This window comes from Leucoraja erinacea, chromosome 11, assembly GCF_028641065.1.
Source record: "Leucoraja erinacea ecotype New England chromosome 11, Leri_hhj_1, whole genome shotgun sequence".
Classification (NCBI taxonomy): domain Eukaryota; kingdom Metazoa; phylum Chordata; class Chondrichthyes; order Rajiformes; family Rajidae; genus Leucoraja; species Leucoraja erinaceus.
In genome coordinates this window covers 53,332,615-53,357,271 of record NC_073387.1, presented here as the reverse complement: position 1 = coordinate 53,357,271, position 24,657 = coordinate 53,332,615, and the positions used below count along the sequence as shown (strand labels likewise).

The 24,657-nt window shown below is 44.7% G+C and overlaps 1 protein-coding gene across 2 annotated transcripts in view; it reads left to right on the top strand.

Annotated features, from left to right (window-relative positions):
- Nucleotides 1-1,145: 1,145 nt before the first annotated feature.
- Nucleotides 1,146-24,657, top strand: part of LOC129701830 (uncharacterized) — a 91,901-nt gene continuing 68,389 nt past the window's right edge. Inside the window, exons 1-5 of one of the 2 annotated variants that reach the window (XR_008724273.1) lie at nucleotides 1,146-2,141; nucleotides 8,602-8,634; nucleotides 9,635-9,744; nucleotides 15,547-15,679; nucleotides 19,758-19,924. Coding sequence is in view for 1 of the 2 variants with exons in the window: in XM_055643300.1 (XP_055499275.1) it covers nucleotides 8,628-8,634; nucleotides 9,635-9,744; nucleotides 15,547-15,679; nucleotides 19,758-19,924 (417 nt within the window). In the remaining variant the exon portion in view is untranslated. The remainder of the gene's footprint in view (nucleotides 2,142-8,601; nucleotides 8,635-9,634; nucleotides 9,745-15,546; nucleotides 15,680-19,757; nucleotides 19,925-24,657) is intronic. The other variant, XM_055643300.1, reaches the window with a different exon arrangement.

Genomic DNA, 24,657 nt, shown 5'->3' with positions numbered 1-24,657 from the left:
TTTTATTAAGGAAGGATATACTTGCATTAGAGGCTATTGGTTCACTGGTTTGATTCCTGGGATCCATGTGAAGAGAGGATGATCAGTTTGGACCTGTATTTATTTGAGATGGGAAGATTAAAGGTGAATATATATAGAAGATCCTGAGGGGGGTTGCTAAGGTAGATGCAAGCAGCATGTTGCTCACAAAAGGAACACTATTTCAAAATATCTGGTCGTCCATATTAAGAGTCAAGAGTGTTTAATTGTCATATGTACCAACAATGGAACGATGAAATAAACAAGGCGCTCCAAGGAATAAATTCCTAGCCTGAGGCCTTGTGGCTCAGGCCCTCAGTCCTGGCAACATCCTCGTTAATCCTCTCTGCACCGTAACCAGCTTAACAACATCTCTCCTATAACAGGGTGATCAAAACTGAACACAATACCCCAAACGTGGCCTCATCAATGTCTTGTACAATGTACTTTACCTGTCGCCTCAGGTCACCTTAGTAATGTACACTAAGGTCATGTACATTAAACTCTAAATGTGGCCTCATCAATGTTTTCGACAATATACTCCAGCTGTGGCCTCATCAATGTCTTGTACAATCGATCTCCCTCTCCCTCTCCCTCTCCCTCTCCCTCTCCCTCTCCCTCTCTCCCTCTCTCTCTTCTTGTATATTTGTTTGTACGTTTATATAAATATATATATATATACTAGACCAAGGAGGACCCGTTGGGTCCCATCCCCTCAACGAGCGGTTGGGGGGGTGGAGGGGGCCTGTGGCGTCACACACACACACAACCACCCCCCAAACACACACAGGGGGGAGGGGAGAGGGGGTGAAGTGGGGGATGAGAGGGGGGAGACGGGGGGGGGGGGGGGGGGGGGGGGGAGATGGAGGGGGAAGGGGGAGGGTGCAGTAGCAAGTTTCGTTCAGATTGATGTTATATTTTAAAAGTTATTGACATATTAAACTTTAATAAACCTGGCAGTCACGCTCCCACTTGCCGGCCATGCCTGCGCAGATGGGGGAGTGTTGCCGTGCACGTCACAATGGGGATCTCTGGCGTCACAATGGGAACCCATCAGCCGTGCCTGTGTGGTTGGGGCTTTTGCCGATTTTCAGATCGACATTTTTATTGAGTGGCCTCACAATGGGGACCCAACGGCGCTGCAGGTAAGTTTCCTATTTTACAAATGCCACCACAGGTCCTCTATTCACTTTATTAACTTTAAGTTAATTTCTGCCGTCAATGGAATAACTTTGAACACGGCAATCACGCCTGCGCAGTGCGGGTCCATCAGCCGCACATGCGCTGTTTGGTGTAATATTGTGTTGGGGAAATGGGACCCAATGGGTCCGCGCTTTGTCTAGTATACTATAAATGTGGCCACACCATTGTCTTGTACTTACAGACATAGAGTGATACAGAGTGGAAACAGGCCCTTCGGCCCAACTTGCCCACACCAGCCAATATATCCCATCTACACGTCCCAGTTGCCTGCATTTGGCCCACATCCCTGTCCCACCCATGAACCTGTTCTAAATGTTTCTTAAGCATTGCAATAGCACCTGCCACAACTACCTCTTCCGGCAGCTCGTTCCATACACCCACCACCCTTTGTGCGAAAACGTTACCCCTCAGGTTCCTCTTAAATCTTTCTCCCCTCACCTTAAACCTATGTCCTCTGGTTCTCAATTCCCCAACTCTGGGCAAGAGACTCTGTGCATCTATCCAATCTATTCCTCTCATGATTCCTCTCGTCACTGTTGAACTGTGAGGGAATGGTAAGGAAGGGCGAATGAGCATGAAAGTGGTGTCAGTCACAAGGCAGTGTCAGTGTTTACTGATTGCTGGAATAGAGAGTTGAACCCTGCCCCGGCATGTCAGAGGAGCCAAGCCCAGTTACATAATCAAAACTCCGTAGATTTCCCACATGCACCCGGAAGAACCAAAGATCAAGAACTCGTTTCGACTTTTAGCTAGAAAAACTTTAAATTTTAAATTTAGAGAGGACAAAAATGATTGTCCACGGATATTGAACAGTATCGTCAGTTTGTATTGTGTAATAATCAATTGATTTTCTGGTTCATTTTAGCTGGCGTGCTGGTTTCCCGTTTACTCCTGTGCTGAAACCTACTCAAGATTGTTAGGTAAGTAGCCATTACTGCTTATTTAACAGATTTAGTTCAGTTTACTTTAGAGATACTGCATGGAGACAGATCCTTCAGCCCACCGAGTTCGCACTGACCAGCGACCCCCGCACACTAACACGATCCCACACACACCAGGGACAATTTTCATTTATACCAAGCCAATTAACCTACACACCTGTACGTCTTTGGAGTGTGGGAGGAAACGGGAGCACCCGGAGAAAAGCCACGCAGGTCACGGGGAGAGCGTACAAACTCCGCAAAGACAGCACCCGTAGTCAGGATCGAACCCGGGTCTCTGGCGCTGTAAGGCAGCAACTCTACCGCTGCACCACCGTGCCACTTTGTGTACATATTGTACTGAGTTTGATTTTGAGGCTTGTGATCTGTTATTTGAACTGAAACCTAATCTTGAATTCATGAAGCCACCAGTCTCTTGTCTGAGCAAATAGATAGCACTACGATAGTTCATTTTTCTTAAACTCTTTTGAAGGCATTAAGTAAACAAACATACTGCCTGCCATCAGTCTCCACAGCTCCATCAATGGTGAATTAATAGCCTGGAGTCACTGCATCTGCAATGAATAATTCCTCACACTTATCTTTCCGCCTGAACCATCAGAGTAAATAGAAAAGACAGTTTGTACCTTACCTGCTTCTATATTTCTAGGGAGTAATGCATTCATTCACTTTATGCAAGTATGCAAGATTGGTGGAGGTGGCAGACGGTGATTTAATGCGAAGAACTGCAGATAGACACAAAGTGCTGGAGTAACCAGTGGCGGAGTGGCCAGGGTGTCAGCTTGCCCGATGGCAGGAGGGGCCCCTGATGAAGTGATAGCAAGTGATGGCAAATGGGCCCCTGTAGTTGTGGGTGGGCCCCCTTTGTCTCCTGGCAACCAATATATTTAGACCCTGTCCACCACTGGGAGTAACCCAGCGGGTCAGGCAGCATCTCTGGATATAAAGGGTGGGTGGCGTTTCTGGTCGGAAGTTTTCTTCACACTGAAAGTTTCGGGTTCCGATCTGAAACATCACCCATCCTTTTCCTCCAGTGATGCTGCCTGACCCTCTGAATTACTCCAGCACTTTGTGTCTGTCTTTGGGGGGAAAGCAGCATCTAAAGTTCTTTGTTCCTGCAGGAACTGCAGATGTTGTTTTACCAAGAAAGACACAAATTTGAGGCCTGGGTTAAATCAGCCAGGATCATATTTAGTGATTGAAGAGGCATGGGAGGCCTGGCAACCTACCCTCTCCCCTCCCTCCCTCCCTCCCATCTATTTTCTTGTGCATTCTTATTGAGTGTTACATACCTGACACGAAGGAGATCATTCAGCCCATCAGGCCCATGCAAGCTTCCAGCTGTACAAAGGTTACAATCGGTGTTAAAGAATTGAATGTGTAGGAAGGAACCGCAGATCCTGGTGTACACCAAAGATAGACACAAAACGCTGAGTTTGAGTTTTGTTTAGTTTGAGTTTAGTTTATTGTCACGTGCACTGAGGTGCAGTGAAAAGCTGGAGTAACTCAGCGGGTCAGGCAGCATCTCTGGAGAGAATAAATATGTGACGATCAGACTGGGAATTTAATGCTTGTTAATTGAAGTGTTAATTAAATTCTTAATTAAATAATAAAAGGTTTTGTTTTGCGGAGAGAAATAGGTCACAACATTATTGCATACTTGCTTTGGATGTGTAGAAACATAGAAACGTAGAAAATAGGTGCAGGAGTAGGCCACTCGGCCCATCGAGCCTGCTCTGCCATTTAATATGGTCATGACTGATCATCCAAAACCAGTACCCCGTTCCTGCTTTTCCCCCATATCTCTTGATTCCGTTAGACCTAAGAGCTATATCTAAATCTCTCTTGAAAACTGTGTAATGCTGGTAGAGTCATAAAGTCATAGAGTGATACAGCGTGGCAACAGGCCCTTTGGCCCAACTTGCCCATACTGGCCAACATGTCCCCGCTGCGTCAGTCCCACCTGCCTGCGTTTGGACCATATCCCTTCTGGAGTTATGTAAAATCAAGAAGGAGTGAAAAGAAGGACCGAATAATGTTAAAATAAGGTGTAAAATAAGGGGGAGGGTAGTAGTGGTATATATTTAGAAGTATATATTTTATTTCGAACATGTAAAACACAAAAAGTTAAAAACAAAGCAAAATAACAATATAATGAAATGAACAATAAACCTTTACACAACTCACTGAATAACTTCCCATAAACATCACAAATTAAATCTTACATGTTCGAAAAGGAGTAGGAGGAAGTATACACTTATTTATTCCTACCTCTTCTCCGCTACTCATCAATTAATTCACAAACATATGATCAAAATAAACTATTCATTCATTCATTCAATCATTCATGCATTAAATCTCATTCATTCAAACTTTATCTCATCTACTTATTATATATATATATATATATATATATATATAATATAATATATATATATATATACATATATATATATAGATATATATATATACTGTGTGTGTGTGTGTATATATATATATATATATATATATATATATATATATATATATATATACATACACACTAACATATGCATACATATACGTATGTATATTTACGTATGGAAGGGGCAGGATGGGGACCCACAATCCCGTTTATATCAACTGGTGGAAAGTGTCAAAAACTTCAAATTCCTGGGCGTGCATATTTCCGAAGATCTTTCCTGGTCCCAGCTCACTAATGCAATTGTAAAGAAGGCACATCAGCGCCTCTACATCCTGAGAAGATTACGGAGAGTCGGTTTGTCAAGCAGGATTCTGTCGAACTTCTACAGGTGCACAGTAGAGAGCATGCTGACCGGTTGCATCGTGGCCTGGTTCGGCAACTTGAGCGCGCAGGAGCGGAAAAGACTGCAGAAAGTTGTGACCACTGCCCAGTCCATCACCGGCTCTGACCTCCTCACCATCGAAGGGATCTATCGCAGTCGCTGCCTCAAAAAGGCAGCCAACATCATCAAAGACCCACACCATCCTGGCCACACACTCATTTCACCATTGCCACCAGGAAGAAGGTACAGGAGCCTGAAATCTGTAACATCCAGGTTCAGGAACAGCTGCTTCCCCACAGCCATCAGGTTATTAAACACAACATCAAATAAGCTCTGAACTATAACAGTCTATTATTATTATTGCACTTTATCTGTTTATTTATTGTGTATATATGGTCCATGGCAGTGCATATATGGTCTATGGCAGTGTATATATGGTCCATGGCAGTGTATATATGGCAGTGTATATATGATCAGTGTATGGCAGTGTATATATGGTCCATGGCAGTGTATATATGGTCTATGGCAGTGTATATATGGTCCATGGCAGTGTATATATGGTCCATGGCAGTGTATATATGGTCTATGGCAGTGTATATATGGTCTGGGCAGTGTATATATGGTCCATGGCCGTGTATATATGGTCCATGGCAGTGTATATATGGTCTATGGCAGTGTATATATGGTCCATGGCAGTGTATATATGGTCTGGCAGTGTATATATGGTCTGGGCTGGGCAGTGTATATATGGTCCATGGCAGTGTATATATGGTCTATGGCAGTGTATATATGGTCTGGGCAGTGTATATATGGTCTGGGCAGTGGGCAGGTGCTACAGACCTGCACGGGAAGGTAGACGCTCCCGCCCCCACTAGTCTCGGGCAGATGGGGCTCGTCAGCCTGGGATGTCAGTCCCTCTAGGAGATGGAAAACTCTTATTTAAAACCTCCACTGCCTTGTGGCCATACCCAGTCATGAAAAAGGCTCCAGGAGTAAACCTCAAGAAAATCCGGAGTCAGAGCCCCTAACGCAGTTCGTCGTTGTCTACAACCTCGCTCTGGCAGCTCCTGCGATGGCGCTGGTGCCAAACTGTAACGGCCCTGCTGTTCCTTCGGATGGATCAGCGACGTGGAGAGGGAGGACGTGCCGCATGGGCAACACATCTGTCCTCCATATGACATCGATCGCCCAGGCTTGCATCCGACCAGGAGGCATCATGACCGAGGGGGGCCTACTTTGGTCTATGGCCTATAGACACACTGAACTTGTATCTTCCGTTCTGTATTATGTTTACATATTCTGTTGTGCTGCAGCAAGTAAGAACTTCATTGGCTATCTGGGACACATGACAATAAAACTCCCTTGACATGACTCTCTTGACATACATACATACATCCATACATATACAAACTTGCCCATCATCACAGCCCTTCTTTATTCTTGTACATTTTTTTTGCATTTCTTGTTAAACTGAGTAATGTTTGTGCTTTGCTTGAGTTCCACATCCAAATCATTCCACAATTTCACCCCACAGATTGAAATACACACACCCTTCATAGTTGTGCAAACACAAAATTTCGTTAAATTAAACTTTCCTCACAAATTATAACCACCCTCCCTGTTAAAGAACATTGTTTGTATATTGTGTTTAAGAGGGAACTGCAGATGCTGGAATCGAAGGTTACACAGAAAAGCTGGAAACTCAGCGGGTGCAGCAGCATCTATGGAGCGAAGGAAATAGGCAACGTTTCGGGCCGAAACCCTCTTCAGACTTTAGTCTGAGAAGGGTTTTGGCCCGAAACGTTGCCTATTTCCTTCGCTCCATAGATGCTGCTGCACCCGCTGAGTTCTCCTCCAGCTTTTCTGTGTAACCATTGTTTGTATATTACCTGGTAGTAAATTATTTCTTACTTTATAGATTATTTGTGCTGTATTAAATTCTACTGGATCCATAATCACCACAAGGCATTTGACTTCAAAATGTTGGTGTGTTCACAAAATCCTACATTATTAACTATCCTTCTGGCCTTTTTTTTTTTGCAGTATGCATAATGGATGTTGGGTGCTTTTGTAAGTGTTACCACATACCTCCACACAGTGATTTAGACATGGCAGCACAAGTGAACGATACACAGTGTACAGCACTCTGTGATTCAGAATGTGCCTTGTTCTTCCCAGGACTGCGATGCTCCTTGCCAGCTTTGCTCGCACATGTTTATATGAGGTTTCCAGCAGATTTTGTGGCTTAATAATAATAATAATAAACTTTATTACGGACTCAAGGTCCAGACAAGGGGCGACATTACATTAAAAATGCATTTATATCAAATATCATAAATATATATATAATCATGGTATATCACATAAAAACATCATAATTTATATTTAACAAAAACCCACAATACTTAAGTTAAAAATCCAGATTAAATCTAAAGTTTAATATCACACCCAGTAAAATAAGGGGCAGAAATAAGGACTGCAAATAAAATTAGGAGAAAATAAGGGGTTAGAGCTGATTTTGAGTAAAGTATTCCTCTCCAGAAGAGATTTCGATGCCAGATAAAACTCTTGGGACAAGATATAGTTTCCTCAACTGTTCGTATTTCATATTTTCCCGATAAAGGTTTGTCCCGCGGATAATATGAATAATAGAAGACTTGCTTGTTCAGTTTAGTTTAGAGATACAGCGTGGAAACGGGCCCTTCAGCCCACCGTGTCCACGTCAACCAGTGATCACTTACACTGCCCTACACACACTGGGGACAATTTTCAATTCTACCGAAGCCACTTAAACAACAAACCTGTAGGTCAACAAACCTGAGCACCTGGAGAAAACCCACGTAGGTCACGGGGAGAACGTACAAACTCCATGCAAGCAGCAGTCGTAGTCAGGATTGAACCTGAGTCTCTGGCGCTGTAAAGGGGCTGTCCCACTGTACAAGCTAATTCAAGAGCTCTCCCGAGTTTAAAAAAAAAATCAAACTCGTGGTAAGCACGTAGAATGTCGGAGCTCGGGACGTCTCGTAACGCTAACGGCAAGTACTTGGGTAACGTGGTAAGCTCGCGAAGACTTTTCAACATGTTGAAAAATGTCCACGAGAGCCCCGAGTACCGACGAGCGGCCATTACCGTAATTCTCCGAGTTCGAATCAGGGGAAACTCGGGAGAACTCTTGAATTAGCTCGTACAGTGGGACAGGCCCTTCAGGCAACTCTACCGCTGCACCACCCTGCCGTCCAATGTTTGTGGCACAGCAGTGTGGATGAATTCTCGGTCATGAAAGGTGGCATAAATGCAAGTCTTTCCTACTAGTTCTTGGTTCCTATCAACAGACTCAAAGGACAATTTAAGGAGTGGTGGCCAGTGGCGGACTGGGTCTAAAAATATTGGTTTCCAGGAGACAAAGGGGGCCCACTTCATCAGGGGCCCACTTGATATAGGGGGCCCACTTCATCAGGGGCCCACTTGATATAGGGGGCCCACTTCATCAGGGGCCCACTTGCCATCGGGCAAGCTGACACCCTGGCCAGTCCGCCACTGGTGGTGGCAATCATTTAAATTTAAATTCAATGAAGGAGAGTCATTCAATTTTAAGTTGTTGTATTTGGTAACAAGCGGAATAATTTAGTTTTATTAATTCCTGTTTATTTCAGGTGAAGGCGAACCTTAAGATGTCAACATGTCAGGTTAGTTTTGGTCATTACAGAATACTGGTCTTGGAGTCTGATTTTCGTTTATATTGTCACGTTTACCGAAGTACAGTGAAAAGCTTTTGTTGTGTGCGAACCAGTCAGCAGAAAGACAATACATGATTACAATCGAGTCATTCACAGTGTATAGCACGGGGTAAAGGGTATAGCGTGAATAATGTCTAGTGCAAGTAAAACCAGTAGAGTCCAATCAAAGATAGTCCAAGAGTCTCCAATGAGGGAGATAGTAGTTCAGGACTGCTCTCTAGTTGTTGGTAGGATGGTTCAGTTGCCTGATAACAGCTGGGAAGAAACTGTAGATAGACACAAAATGCTGGAGTAACTCAGCAGGACAGGCAGCATCTCTGGAGAGAAGGATTGGGTGGCGTTTCGGGTCGAGACCGTTCTTCAGACTGGGAGTCAGTGGGGAGTGGGACATAGGGATATGGAAAGGTGACAATAACAGATCAAAGGGGACCGATAATCAAGGACAATGTAGAAGGGTTTATTGTTAGCTGAGGGGAAGGGGACAACGAGGCATACAATCAGTACAGTTCATTGGCTATATTTAAGAGGGAGTTAGATGTTGTGGCTAAGGGGATCAGGGGGTGTGGAGAGAAGGCAGGTACGGGATACTGAGTTGGAGCTGAGGGGCCAAATGGCGTGACAACGAGGGCCGAATGGCCTACTCCTGACCTAATTTCTATGTAAAATGAATCAGGAGGAGAGTGAAACTAGTCAGAGAACTAGGATGGGGGAGGGATGGAGAGAGATAGAGGGAAAGCGGGGGTTACTTGAAATCTATATGCGTACTGTTGTGTTGCAAACTGCCCAAACGGTCCCAGGATCTGGAGGTGTGCGTTTTCACGATCGATGGGAGAGGGAGTGATCAACGTCTCGACAAGTGAATTGGCTTCAATCACTCGTCTTGTTGTGACTTATGGAACAGTTTTCTAATGCTTTTATGCCCATTTCTTCCCCCATTGTCCTCTTGCAGCTTGGAAACCTCTGCCCCTGAACATAAATTCCCAGAACAGTCTTGCCGCAAAGGGTTTCCGCAGCGTAAGGCCAAAATTCCTCACATGTGACAGGAAGCCAGCGCTCCAGGTAAAAACTCAAATGACACCAGGTTGTTCTTATAATGATATTGAACAGACCATTTCATTATTACCAAGTACTTGTTCATTCAAGGTGTGCCAAAAATAGAGACGTGTTAACTCACCCTGAGGATTCCACACGTGTGCAATTGTTTAAACCGTGCGTTTAAAATGAGATAATGCCAGTGCTAAAATATCAGTGGGAATAACTTCAATGGAAAGTCTATCAGCTGAATGATAATGCATCAAATCCCTGTGTTCAGCTTGTGTTATTTTATAAAATATAATGATTTCAGTGGATCATTTCAAGCATACATTATCACTTCCAAGGAATCCAACGTAAATATATGAATACCAGAGGACATAGCTTTAAGGCGAGTGGGATTAGGTTTAAAGGAGATGTGCAGAGCAAGTTATTTTTTTAATGCAGAGGGTGTTGGGTGCCTGGAACGCGCTGCTGGGGGTGGTGGTGGAAGCAGATACGATTGTGGTGTTTAAGAGATTTTGAGACGGGCACCCAGATATGCTGGGGGTGGTGGGATATGAATGCACACCTCCAGATTCAGGGACATTTTCTTCCCAGATGATATGAAGCAAACTGAATCATCCTGCCAGCAACTTGAGAGTGACCCTGAATTCCCATATTATATAAATCCGTTAGTGGTGCAAGGATTGTGAACCATGTTGTTTAGATTGGACTTCTGATTCACTAAGTTCAGATAGACAATAGACACAGGAGTAGGCCATTTGGCCCTTCGAGCCAGCACCGCCATTCAATGTGATCATGACTGATCATCCCCAATCCGTACCCCGTTCCTGCCTCCTCCCCATATCCCCTGACTCCGCTATTTTTAAGAGCCCTATGTAGCTCTCTCTTGAAAGCATCCAGAGAACCTGCCTCCACCGCCCTCTGAGGCAGAGAATTCCACAGACTCACCACTCTCTGTGAGGAAAAAGTGCTTCTTCGTCTCCGTTCTAAATGGCTTATGGCGCAGCGGGTAGAGTTGCTGCCTCACAGCACCAGAGACCCGGGTTCGATCCTGACTACGGGTGCCGTCTGTACAGAGTGTGTACGCTCTCCCCATGACCTGCATGGGTTTTCCTCCGGCCGCACCGGTTTCCTCCGACACTCCAAAGGTGTACGGGTTTCTAGGTTAACTAGCTTTGGTAAAATGTTAATTTGTCCCTAGTGTGCAGGATATCGTTAGTGTGCGGGGATCGCTGGTCGGCACGGACTCGGTGGGCCAAAGAGCGTGTATCCACGCAGTTTCGCTAAACTAAACTAAAGATGAGAGGGGATAGCAACAAATTCCTGCAGCGGTTCTCTTGCCTGAGAGAATCACAAATTACCACACAGATTAAAATTAAACTGGAAATGATCCAGGATTATCCGAAGCTGAAGAAATGCTCGCATGAATCAGAAAATAGTATAACCAGCTGAGATGTCACTTGGCAGTGCCAGAACGAAAGAAGCCAGGAATAGTAAGGTTATGGAAAATAGAACATGAAAGGTCAGAAACTTCAAACTTCTGAAAGAAAATGCAAACCACTGATGCTGATAGAAACATAGACTTGAAATAAATCTAGCTTAGAAACATGAACATAGAAACATAGAAAGGTGCAGGAGTAGGCCATTCGGCCCTTCGAGCCTGCACCGCCATTCAATATGATCATGGCTGATCATCCAACTCAGTATCCCGTCTTGCCTTCTCTCCATACCCCCTGATCCCCTTAAAAGGGCCACATAGAAAATATAGCCAACTAACTGAATATAGAGAGTTCCAGAGCAGCCACAGGTGTGAAAAAAATCTTCGGCCCACAATGAATCTGAATAGTGCAGTAACAGACTCTTCGGCCCACAATGTCTGTGCTGTACATAACATCATAGATGATAGGAGCAGAATTAGGTCATTTGGCCCATCAAGTCTACCCCACCATTCAATCATGACTGATCTATCTCTCCCCTAACCCCATTCTCCTGCCATCTCGCCATAACCCCTGACACCCGTACTAATCAAGAATCTATCTATCCCTGCTTTAAAAATATCCATTGACTTGGCCACTCCAGCTTTCTTTGGTAAAGAATTCCACAGATTCACCACCCTCCTCGTCTCCTTCCTAAAGGAACATCCTTCAAATTCTGAGGCCGTGACCTCTAGTCCTAGACCCGAGCACTAGTTGGAAATATCCTCTCCATATCCAAGCCTTTCACTATTCGTAATGAAATATCACGATCAAATTGAGAATGTTCTTCAGTGAAAATGGAGCCAATGTCATGAGAATCCATGAATTTACATGAAATATTTTTAAGGCTGTTTTGGCGAGAGTGAGAGCTGGATCGAGGAAATATTTTAAAGCTGCTATTTGTTGTTCATTCGTGTGAATCTGTGTAAGACTATCTCACTCAGTATTTTTTGCACAGCTGCTAATCTAAATTAATCAATTAATCTGCATAGACCTGACCTAATTAAGAGCCACAACTTCAATTAGCTTTTTACTCACTTTATGTAAGTAAATTAAAATGGCACCTCTCCAAGGATTAATTTCAGTGCAAAAGATCAAAAGAGAATTCAAAGTTCAATGGAGTTAATCTTTTTGCAGGTATGTACAAAATTATTATTTTCGTTCAATTACTAAAACATCACTTGCTTACAGTAGCCTTGTCATTAAAGCCTCTTAAGATAGACACAATATGCTGGAGGAACTCAGCGGGTCAGGCAGCATCTCTGGGGAAAAGGCGTAGGTGACATTTTGGGTGGAGACCCTTCTTCAGATTGAGGGTCAGGGGAGAGGGAAACTAGAGGTGTAAAAAGGTACAGGTGCCTGTCCCGCTGAGTTACTCCAGCATTTTGTGTCTATCTTCAGTGTAATCCAGCATCTGCAGTTCCTTTCTACCCTTAAAGCCACTTATTCAGGTAACAGCTTCACCATGGACCTCATGGGTTGTGTTCCTTTAAATAAATAACTTAGTCAGACAGCATTGAAAAAGGCCCATCGGCACAACTCATCTATGCTGACCAAGATGCTCCAACTAAGCTAATCCCATTTGCCCAGTTTTTGGTCCATATCATTCTAAACCTTTCTTATCCATATACCTGTCCAAATTTTGTTATTGTGCCTGCCTCAACTACTTCCATGAGTATTGGAGTATAGAAATTGGGAGGTCATGTTGCAGTGATATAAGACATTGGTGCGGCTGCATTTAGTGTATTGCGTTCAGTTCTGGGCACCATGTTACAGGAAAGATGTTGTCAAGTTGGAAAGGGTGCAGTGAAGATTTACGAGGATGATGCCAGGACACGAGGGTGTGAGCTACAGGGAGAAGTTGAGCAGGCTGACACTCTATTCCTTGCAGCGTAGGAGGATGAGGGCTGATCTTATGGAGGTGTATCAAATCATGAGAGGAATAGATTAGGTAGATGCATAGAGTCTACTGCCCAGAATAAGGGAATCGAGAACCAGAAAACACAGGTTTAAGGTGAAGGGGAAAAGATTTCATAGGAGTCTGAAGGATATTTTTTTTGCACAAAGTGTGGTGGGTGTGTGGAACGAACTGCCGGAAGAGGTAGTCGAGGCAGAGACTATCACAATGTTTAAGAAACAATTAGACAAGTACATGGAAAGGACAGGTTTAGAGGGATATTGGCCAAACGCAGGCAGGTGGGACTAGTGTAGATGGGACATGTTTGACAGTGCGGGCAAGTTGGGCCGAAGGGCCTGTTTCCATGCTGTATACCTCTATCACTATGGCCGTTTGTTTCATATTCCTACCATCCTCTATATGATGACATTGCCTCTCAGGTTCCTATTAAATCTCCCCCCCCCCCCCCCACTTTAAAACTATGCCCTCTAGTTCTCGAAGTCCCTATTGGATGTATATAACATATTTATAATAGAAAAAAAACATCCAAACAGAGGTATAAAAAATATGTAAGAAGCCTACTATGTGTAAGATCACACATCTTGATCATAGACCATTATCCTTTCACTGAAGCTCATAAAATATGACATCCATATTCGAGAAATCACTGGCTGCATTTAAAATTCACCCCCAGCACATTTCCACCACAGTTTGTTCTCTGAATAACTTTGATTGCTCATTCTTGCCTTGTGGTCAATGCATTTTTTAAACTTCAGAATCAACATCAAAGCTGGGGACCAATTCTGAACTTGGCTGTTTCTAATTCTATTTATTCTCAAGTGTAAATGCCCTGATTTCGGACTCGTTAGTTTAGCCACATGCTGGTTGTGTTCATCTGTGCGCAGAAGATGAGCGTTTTTGATGGTGTGTTGATCAGCCGTGGATGAGTTATAAGTCTGTAAATTAGTTGTAATACAACTCGGAATGGAATACTCTATTGTCACATGTGACAAGGCACGGTGAAATACCTACTTCTTCTTGCGTATGGCGTGCACAGCCTAAAGTTGTAGGACAAGGTGTTCTATTTGATCTTATTTGATTGTGCACGCCAGGTTGATTGCATTCGTCGAAACAGGGTGGACTACGTAAAGGTTGCAATCTCCCACCCTGCTTGCATACCCAATATATACAAATAGCGGCCACCTACAGTGTTGACAAATGTTACAAAGTAGGCCGGCTCCTCCTTTGTTCTCCCACCCCCCATGGCTGTCCCTCCACGCCGGGTCCTCCATTGTCCGTAGTTCCTCTCTGTTCCTCACGGCACCACCCCCGGCCGGGTCCTCCGACCGTTGTTCTTCCGCTCACCCCCTTCAACGATTTGAAGAATCGCAATCACAATAATACTTTATTAGCCAAGTATGTTTTGCAACATGCGAGGAATTTCATTTGCCAAGTCACCGATACAAATAAAAAGCAACGGAACACACAAAACACATTTTAACATAAACATCCATCACAGTGACCCCTCCACATTCCTCACTGTGATGGAAGGCGAAAACATTCGAGGGCTAAATAACTCACAAACGACACTTGGCGTACAGAACCCGAACTGTATTTATTTCAAGCCAACATGGCTGCCGTTAAAACCCTGAAGATCCCCTCCGGGAACCTTCCTGAGGAAACATTCATTTCAAGGCAGATCCCTCTAGTGGGGATTGCAGGACACAACACTTTTACCTCGTTGTAAATGAAGGTGATCATATAAGTGGACACAACAGTAACCGACGGTGTTTGGTCCCTCCGCATCGAGGCGATCAGCTCCTGCATCGGGGGGATGTCAGCTCCCCCGCGCCGGATGATCGAACCCCGTGTTGGGGTTTGTCGAGCCTCTGCATCGTTGGAGCTTCCCGACTAGCCTGTCCCAAGATTGCGAGCTCTTGATGGTAAAGTCTGCAAGCCACAGTTGGAGCGATCCCAGGCAAGGGATCAGCTCCGATGTAAGTCCACGTCCCACGGCGGGGCTCAAGTCAGTCCGAGTATGCCACCAGCTCCATCGATGGTAGGCCGCAGAGTGACCGGAGAATGCGATCCGAAAATTAATCGCATCTCCGGCAAGGTAAGAAACTGGAAAAAAAAGGTTTCCCCCAACCCCTACCCCCCCACATAAAACAAACCGGAGAACATTTAAACAAACTTTTAACACACACTAAAAATTAAAAAAATATGAAAAGACACACACACTCTGTTGGCGGTCTGAAGAAGGGTCTCGACCCGAAACGTCACCTATTCCTTCTCTCCAGAGTTGGTGCCTGACCGCTGAGTTATCCAGCTTTTTGTGTCCATCTTGTGGATATGATTTCTGGGCTTTCCTATTCATTTCACGCTGGATTCTTTTTTTCATTCATTATTTTACTCGGTGCGATAATTTGGCTTCTCTTTTCTCAATTCCAGCAAAATGGGAAGGTGGATCCCAAAGAGAGAAATGACAACACACGTACAGAAGATTGCCTCTCTTCACATCTACCAAACCAAGAGACATCTTCGATGAGAGCTCAGTCAAGCATCCCACGTGATAATGAAACAGGTAAACGATCCAAAGAGAGACACAAAACGCTGGAGTAACTCAGCGGGACAGGCAGCATCACTGGAGAGAAGGAATGGGTGGCGTTTCAGGTCGAGACCCGCTGAGTTATTGCAGAATTTTGTGTCTATCTTCGGTGTAAATCAACATTTGTAGTTCCTTCCTGCACAGGTAACTGACTGAAATCTCTTCCCTTATCTCATTGTCCCATATAGGACAGGATAAATAACCAGGATAGTACTGTCGTCCTCCGTAGTGTTGTACCCCTCGTTATCACCTCTTCCACAGCCAACAATGGACCATTGTGGGCTCCACCTTTCCTTGATCATCCTTGCTGGCCTTGATTTGTTCTTTTCATACCTTTCATTCTTTTGTTCTTTGTGCCTTTTCACACCTCGACTTTCCCTCCCCCCCGACTCTCAGTCTGAAGAAGGGTCTCGACCCGAAGCGTCACCTATTCCTGTTCTCCAGAGATGCTGCCTGACCCGTTGAATTACTCCATCATTTTGTGTCCATCTTCTTCTTTAGAAATATCAGAGAAATGTGACAATAGGGTAGAAACATAGCAACGTAGAAAATAGGTGCAGGAGTAGGCCATTCGGCCCTTCGAGCCTGCACCACCATTCAATATGATCATGGCTGATCATCCAACTCATTATCCCGTACCTGCCTTCTCTCCATACCCCCTGATCCCTTTAGCCACAAGGGCCACATCTAACTCCCTCGTAAATATAGCCAATGAACTGGCCTCAACTACCTTCTGTGGCGGAGAATTCCACAGATTCACCACTCTCAGTGTGAAAAATGTTTTCTTCATCTCGGTCCTAAAGGATTTCCCCTCTATCCTTAAACTGTGACCCCTTGTTCTGGACTTCCCCAACATCGGGAACAATCTTCCTGCATCTAGCCTGTCCAACCCCTTAAGAATTTTGTAAGTTTCTATAAGATCCCCCCTCAATATCCTAAATGCTAGCTAGTACAAGCCGAGTCTATCCAGTCTTTCTTCATATGAAAGTCCTGACATCCCAGGAATCAGTCTGATAACTTTGCACCTTGCGGTAATTGAAAGGAGCATGCTAATATTGAAACCGGTAAATATAGATAATGATTTGAAAAATAAATGAAGCGCTGGAGTAAACCATCAGGCCAGCCAGCATCTCTGGAGAATAACTTGATAGCTTAGTTTATTAGAAAAGCTTTTTGTAGCACTGTCCAGTCAGCAAAAAGACTATCCATGATTACAATCAAACTTCCCACAGTGTACAAGTACAGGATAACAGGAATAACCTTTAGAGCAACATAAAGTTCAGTAAAGTCCAATAAAAGATAGACCAAGGGTCTCCAATGAGGTAGATGGTAGGTCAGGGCCACTCTCTAGTCGATGATTGGATGGTTCAGTTGCCAGAGAGTGGTGAATCTGTGGAATTCTCTGCCACAGAAGGTAGTTGAGGCAAGTTCATTGGCTATATTTAAGAGGGAGTTAGATGTGGCCCTTGTGGCTAAAGGGATCAGGGAGTATGGAGAGAAGGCAGGTACAGGATACTGAGTTGGATGATCAGCCATGATCATATTGAATGGCAGTGCAGGCTCGAAGGGCCGAATGCCCTACTCCTGCACCTATTTTCTATGTTTCTATGGTAACAGCCTGGGAAGAACCTGTCCCTGAATCTGGAGGTTTGCGTTTTCACACTTCTGTACCTCTTGCCCGATGGGAGAGGGGAGAAGAGGGAGCGACCGGGGTGGGACTGGTCCTTGATTATGCTGGTGGCTTTGCTGAGGCAGCGTGAAGTGTAGATGGAGTCAGTGAATGAGAGGTTGGTTTGCATGATAGTCCAGGCTGCGTCCACAACTCTCTGCAATTTCTTGCGGTCCTGGATGGAGCTGTTTCCCAAACCAAATTGTGATGCATCTCGATAAAGTGCTTTCTGTGCTGCATCTGCAGTTGGTGAGGATTGTTGGGGTCATACCGAACTTCCAAAGCCTTCCAAAGTCAAGGGATATGGGGAGAAGGCAGGAACGGAGTACTGATTGTGGATGATCAGCCATAATCACATTGAATGGCGGTGCTGGCTCGAAGGCCCAAATGGCCTACTCCTGCACCTATTGTCTATTGCTCATTCTAAAGAATTAGAGGCATTGGTGTGCCTTCTTGGCCATTGCTTCAATAGTCCAGGAGAAGTTGTTGGTGATATTGACGCCAAGGAATTTGAACCATCTCTATTTCGGCGCCAAGGATAGATGGCGCCGTGGGTTATCGTCCTTCTTCAGCCTGATTTTCTTTCTGAATGATCTGTTTTTCTGATAGAAGTTTAATGAATTGAAAATTCAGATGTGCAATTCATATACTGAACCTCCTCAGGGCTCAAGTCCTCTCGCAATGATACCTGAGGATTTGGTAACCAAAGACAATGGTGTCCTATCCACTAAGAGGTTGCCAAGGCAGCACAGCGGCACAGCTGGTAGAGCTGCTGCCTCACAGCGGCAGAGATCTGGGGTTCGATCTTGACCTCGGGAGCCGTCTGCGTGGAGTTTGCACGTTCTCCCTGTGACTGCGTAGGTTTCCTCCAGCTGTTCCCATTGCCTCCCACATCCCCAAACCATGCAGGGTTGTAGGTTATTTGGCTGCCTTAAAAAAATGTCTCTGATGTGTAGGAACTGGATGAGTAAGTGGGATAACATAGTAAATGGGTGATTGTTGATTCATGTGGGCTGAATGGTCTGTTTCCATGTTGTATCTTTAAACCAAAACTATTAATGCCAGCAAGACATTGGATAACGTAATTCATATGAAGAGCATTATATTATTTTATATTATGTTATTATTATATTTTATTATATTATATTATATTATATATTATATTAATGTTATTATATTAAATTTTTGATATTATATCATATTTATTTTGTGTTATATTATTATTCATTTTTAATTATTATTTAATTATTATTTATTTTATTATATTGTTTCATTATTTTATAATATATGATATTATTATATTATAATTCCCTTTAGGATGGGAATGGTAAATATCCACTTAAAGACCTATTTCTCGTTTATTTTTAAATCTATGAATTTCTGCTTGGCCAAATGCATGTAGTTAATGGTTAGATCGAGGTTCATTATTACCTTATTAGCTTCAATGACCTAATAAATGACATGCTTCTCCCCAAAAAAACTACATTGATGTAATTTAAATCAAAACCATGTTGGTAACTGACTCAGATGCAGGTGTAAGAAGGAACCGCAGATGCTGGTTTACACTGAAGATAGACACAAAATGCTGGAGTAACTCAGCGGGACGGGCGGCATCTCTGGATAGAAGGAATGGGTGATGTTTCGGGTCATGCCATCTTCTTCAGACTGAGAGTCAGGGGAGTGGGAGGCACGGAGATATGAAAGGGTATGGTGTGAAACCAAGATATCAAAGGGGACAAAGTTCAGGGAAAATGTAGAACAGACCAGGGCGGTCACGGTGGTGCAGCGGTAGAGTTGCTGCCTTACAGCGAATGCAGCGCCGGAGACCCAGGTTCGATCCCGACTACGGGTGCTGTCTGTACGGAGTTTGTACGTTCTCCCCGTGACCTGCTTGGGTTTTCTCCAAGATCTTCGGTTTCCTCCCATACTCCAAAGACGTACAGGTTTGTGGGTTAATTGGCTTGGTGTAAGTGTAAATTGTCCCTAGTGGGTCACTAAGATAGTGTTAATGTGCGCGGATCGCTAGTCGGTGTGGATCCGGTGGGCCGAAGAACCTGTTTCCACGCTGTATCTCTAAACTAAACTAAACTAAACTGAAAACTAAAGATCATTGTAAGCATGGGGAAGGTGACAACGAGGCATATACAGATAAAATTTAATCAGGAGGACTGTCAGGAGAACGAGGATGGGGGAGGGATGGAGAGAGAGGGAAAGCAAGGGTTACTTGAAGTTGGAGAGATCAAAACTCATACCGCTGGGTTGTAAGCTGCCCAAGCAAAATATTAGGTTATCAGATGCAAGTGGTTTCTACTGAATGTCCTTCGTTTGTCTTAGAAGTGAGTAAGATCATGTCTAAACCCCGCTGTAATGCTTTACTTCTCCAAGACTTCAAGGACAAAGAAGTTAATACATCCGATTCAGAAATGGACCTCCACCCAGTCTACAAAATCACGCTTCAAACTGCGGGACAAAAGATGACCACTGCCAATGTTTTGCCTGCTACTTCTGCAATAACTTCAGAAAAGGGAGCCTCGCCTTTAATAACAGAAAAAGTGAGTATTACATATGTTCCTTAAGATTATCTTTCTTTCCCCTCCCCCACAAACAGTCTGAAGAAAGGTCTCGATCCAAAACGTCACCTATCTATGTTCTCCATAGGTGCTGCCTGAACCGCTGAGTTGCTCCAGTACTTTGTGTCTTTGAACAGTTTTCAATTCAGAGAATTGGATTAAGATCACTAGGTGGCACCAAAACATCAATTTATCTTGAAGATATACAAAGTGCTGGTGTAACTCAGTGGGTCAGCCAGCATCTCAGCAGAAAATGGATAGGTTGATGTTTCAGGTCGGGACCCTGCTTCCATAGCTAAAACGTAATAAGATGGAACCGCATGTGCTGGTTAATACCAAAAATAGTCAAAAAGTACTAGAGTTTTTCAGCAGGTCAGGCAGCATCTCTGGAGAAAATGGATGAGGAAGAATTATTCCAAATACCCCTCACCTGTATCCACCTATCACTTGCCAGGCTTTGTCCCACTCCCACCTCTCTTCTCGCATTTTATCCCCAACTACAATCAGTCGGAATCATTTCGTTGTCTAATGCATTTCGTTGTCTCTGTACTGTACACTGACAATGACAATTAAAATTGAATCTGAATCTGAATCGGAATCGGAAGAAGGGTTCCGACCCGAATCTTTATCTATCCATCTTCTCCAGAGAAGCTGCCTGTCCCACTGTGTTATTCCAGCACTTTGTGTATTTTCTGTAATCCAGCACCTGCAGTTCCTTGTGTCTACATGAACCTCCAGGGACTGTCTTTGGTGTTTGCACTAGTGTTGCTATTATTATTCTTTTGTTGTAGTTAAACAATATCTATTTTATATCGTATGTGCCTGTTGCACTTACAGGCACATTAAGCTGTTGCAACTTTCTATGAGAGAGTTAGAGAGAGCTCTAGGGGGTAGTGGAATGAAGGGATATGGGGAGAAGGCAGGCATGGGTTATTGATTGGGGACGAGCAGCCATGATACCAGGTACCAAGGTCTAAGCGGAAGCTCAGAGGGGATAGAGCCTTTTCTGTTGCTGCTCCGGTACTCTGGAACACCTTGCCATTGCACATCAGACAGGCCCCCTCTTCCATCTTCCATCTTCAAATCCACCCTAAAAACTAATTTTTATTCTCTGGCTTTCGACACTGGCTGAGACATTGCTCCTGTTTTTAGTGCTTTAATGTCTTTTAATTTTTACTGTTTTACAGTCCTTTGTTTTACGGTTTTTAATGGTTTGTAATAACTTCTTGTCCATGAGTTCTCATGTACAGCACTTTGAGGCAACTGCAGTTGTTTAAAGTGCTTTATAAATAAAGTTATTATTATTATGATCACAATGAATGGCGGTGCTGGCTCGAAAAGCCGAATGGCCTCCTGCTGCGCCTATTTTCTATGTTTCTATGTTTCTAACTTTGATCCATTGTTGGTACATATAATAATTAAACACTCTTGACTTGTGACAAAGTTCCTCTCACCTTCAGTTTCCTGTCTTGTTAACTAATCCCAGTCTCCAGTCCCTCTCTTCCCTGCTCTTCTCTTCCTACACTTCCTCCCTCGTGGTGTACCATCGAACTGTCTGCATAACTTTCTTAAACCAGTCGCAATCTCACACAATTTCTGGATCTTTTTTGCTCTCTAGACGGTGATGAATGATTTAGTATGTCAGTTTTAGTTTCAGTTTTAGTTCCACAGATACAGCATGGAAACAGGCCCTTTAGCCCCATTGAGTCCCCACTGATCAACGATCACCCGTTCACACTAGTTCCACATTATCCCTGTTTTGCATTATACACAATTGAAGCCAATTAACCTACAAAGCAAAGATTGAAGCAAAAAGCTGGAGTAACTCCGCGGGACAGGCAGCATCTCCGGAGAGAAGGAATGGGTGACGTTTCTAGTGGAGACCCTTCTTCAGACGTGCATGTCTTTGAAATGTGGCAGGTGATGTTTCAGGTTGGGACCCGTCTTCAGACTCATTCTACAAGCCCGCACGCCTTTTCAGTGTGGGAGGAAACAGGGGCACCCAGAGAAAACCCACATGGTGATGAGGAGAACGTACAACACAGGATCAAACCCGGGTCTCTGGCGCTGTAAGGCAGCAACTCTACCGCTGAGCCACCCTGCCGCCCTTACTTGATCAAATCTCCACAAATGTTTCCAAACAGACTTTGCAAGTCCAGTGAGAGTCAGAGTAAATCTCTAGTGAAACTGTAAAGCAAGGAGGCCTCAATACTTCCTCTGTGTTGACTCTGCTAAGTTGATCAGCGTGACAGTGTAGCCATTAATATCGCCCAGGGGAAAGAGGCAGGTTTTCTGGCCCTCCTCTGTGCTACAAATCATAGCCAGGATAAGACCTGACTTGCTTAAATAATCCACTTCCATGGGTTTAGCCGTGGAAAATGACCAGTCATCTGCTGGAGTGCCTCTGATGTTCCGTGTGAGTCAATGACCTCGGGAGAGAAAAAGTTCCGTCTGAGTATTTTCCTTTGAAGCCGACTTGATGAAGAGAATATAGTTTTCTCCTTTAACAGCCTGAGTAATAGGCCTCAACCGCAACTCATTGGCTTGAGGCGCTTCCATAACACCAACTTGCATTAAAATAACACATTTTACATACAATGCCTTTTACATACTCGGCTAATAAATTAAACACAATTACAATTCACAGGTGTGTCGCTTTTCAAAATTTGCCATTAGGCCACTTACGGAGATATTGGTCTGGATTCAGATGACAAATTCTGTGATTGGCTGTGTAGGAAGAGAGACACAAAATTCTGTCTGGAGTACCTCAGCGGGACAGGCAGCATCTCTGGAGAGAAGGAATGGGTGACGTTTTGGGTCGAGTCCCTTCTTCGGGTGTGCAGAAGGGTCTTGACTGGAAACGTCACCCATCCCTTCCATCCAGAGATGCTGCCTGTCCCGCTGAGGTACTCCAGCATTTTGTGTCTACCTTCGGTGTAAACCAGCATCTATAGCTTCTTCCTACACAGCCAATCACAGAAGTTCCAAGCGTAGCCAATGAGCATTTTGCAATATACTGTATGTTTTGGGATAATGCAAGGAATCAGTTCTTAGATCAAACACCAATTTTGACCTGGTATGGAATTTGCAAGGCCATAGATTAGAGAGTTATGGATCATACAGTACAGAAACAGGCCCTTCGGCCCAACTTATCCATGCTGATAGGTTTCTGGTCGGGACACTTATTTGGACTCTTTCCGTCTGAAGAAGTCCCAACCCGAAACGTCACCTATCTTTTTTCTCAAGAGACGTCCATATTCACGTTGCATCTGCCTGTACCACTCCCCTGCCCTCCACCCCCTCCCATCCCCCTCCCACCAGTCACTTCCCCTTCCATCTGTTGTATAGTCCACTACCCCCTCCCCCCCCTCCCTCCCTCCACCCCCTCCCCACCCCCCTCCCCTCCCCCTGCCAGGAGCTTATTTCTCACCCAGTAGATTCCCCTCCCCCCCCCCTGGGTCCCCCCCCCCTCCTCCCCTCCCCCATCCCCCCGTGAAGTCCCCCTCTCCCCATCCCCCCGTCCCTCCCCACCTGCCAACCCCTATAGGCCCCCCCCCCCCCCCCCCCCCCCCCCCTCCCCATCCCCCCTCCCCATCCACCCCATCCCCCTCCCCATCCTCATCCCCATCCCCCTCCCTCCCTCCCCCCCCCACCTCCCCCTCCTCCTCCCCTCTTCTCCCCTCTCCTCCTCCTCCCTCTGTCCCCCTTCTCTTTTCCCACCACCCTCCCCCCCTCCCCCCCCCCTCCTCCCCCCCCTCCCCCTGCCTCCCCTACCTCCCCCCCCCCCCCCCCCTCCCATCCCCCCTCCAACCTCCACCCCATCCCCCCCTCCCCTCCACCCCCAACCCCCTCCCCCCTCCACTCCTCCCCCCCCCCCCCTGTCCCCTGAAGAGTCCCTGCATGTTTGAGATGGTTTTCGTTGCTATGAAGTCACCTCATAATGTGTTCCTCACAACTACACATCTTAAATTTGATCCTTGAGAATTCTATGAGTAACATAATGTTCCAGATCCGTCTGATAGCACATTGTTTTAGACATATGAAAATCTTCCACCTAATAGACTGCTTAAGGTCACCGTGTTACAATGCAACGTAACATAGTGTTCTGGGTCAGGCTAGTGCTGGGGCACGTCAGTAGTTTTCAAATCATTCCTGACTACCCAATTTAAAGTTGAATTCACAACCACTATGGTATTTTGAAACACCATTAGACTACGGAGTGGTACTGTATTTTTTTTCACATGTACTGAGGTGCAGTGAAATACATTTTTGTATATAGGTCAGTACACTTTAGTTAGTTTTATCCCATGTACCGAGGTACAGTAATAAGCTTTTGATGAGTGCTAACCAGTCAGTGGAAAGACAATTTACAGTGTATAGATACCTATAGTCATAGAGTGATACAGTGTGGAAACAGGCCCTTCAGCCCAACTTGCCCGCAATAGGCACCATGTCCCAGCTACACTAGTCCCACCTGCCTGCGCTTGGTCCATATCCCTCCAAACTTGTCCTATCCATGCACCTGTCTAACTGTTTCTTAAACGTTGGGATAGTCCCAGCCTCAACTACCTCCTCTGGCAGCTTGTTCCATACACCCATCACCCTTTGTGTGAAAAAATTACTCCTCAGATTCCTATTAAATCATTTTCTCTTCACCTTGAACCTATGTCCTCTGGTCCTCGATTCCCCTTCTCTGGGCAACAGATTCTGTGCAT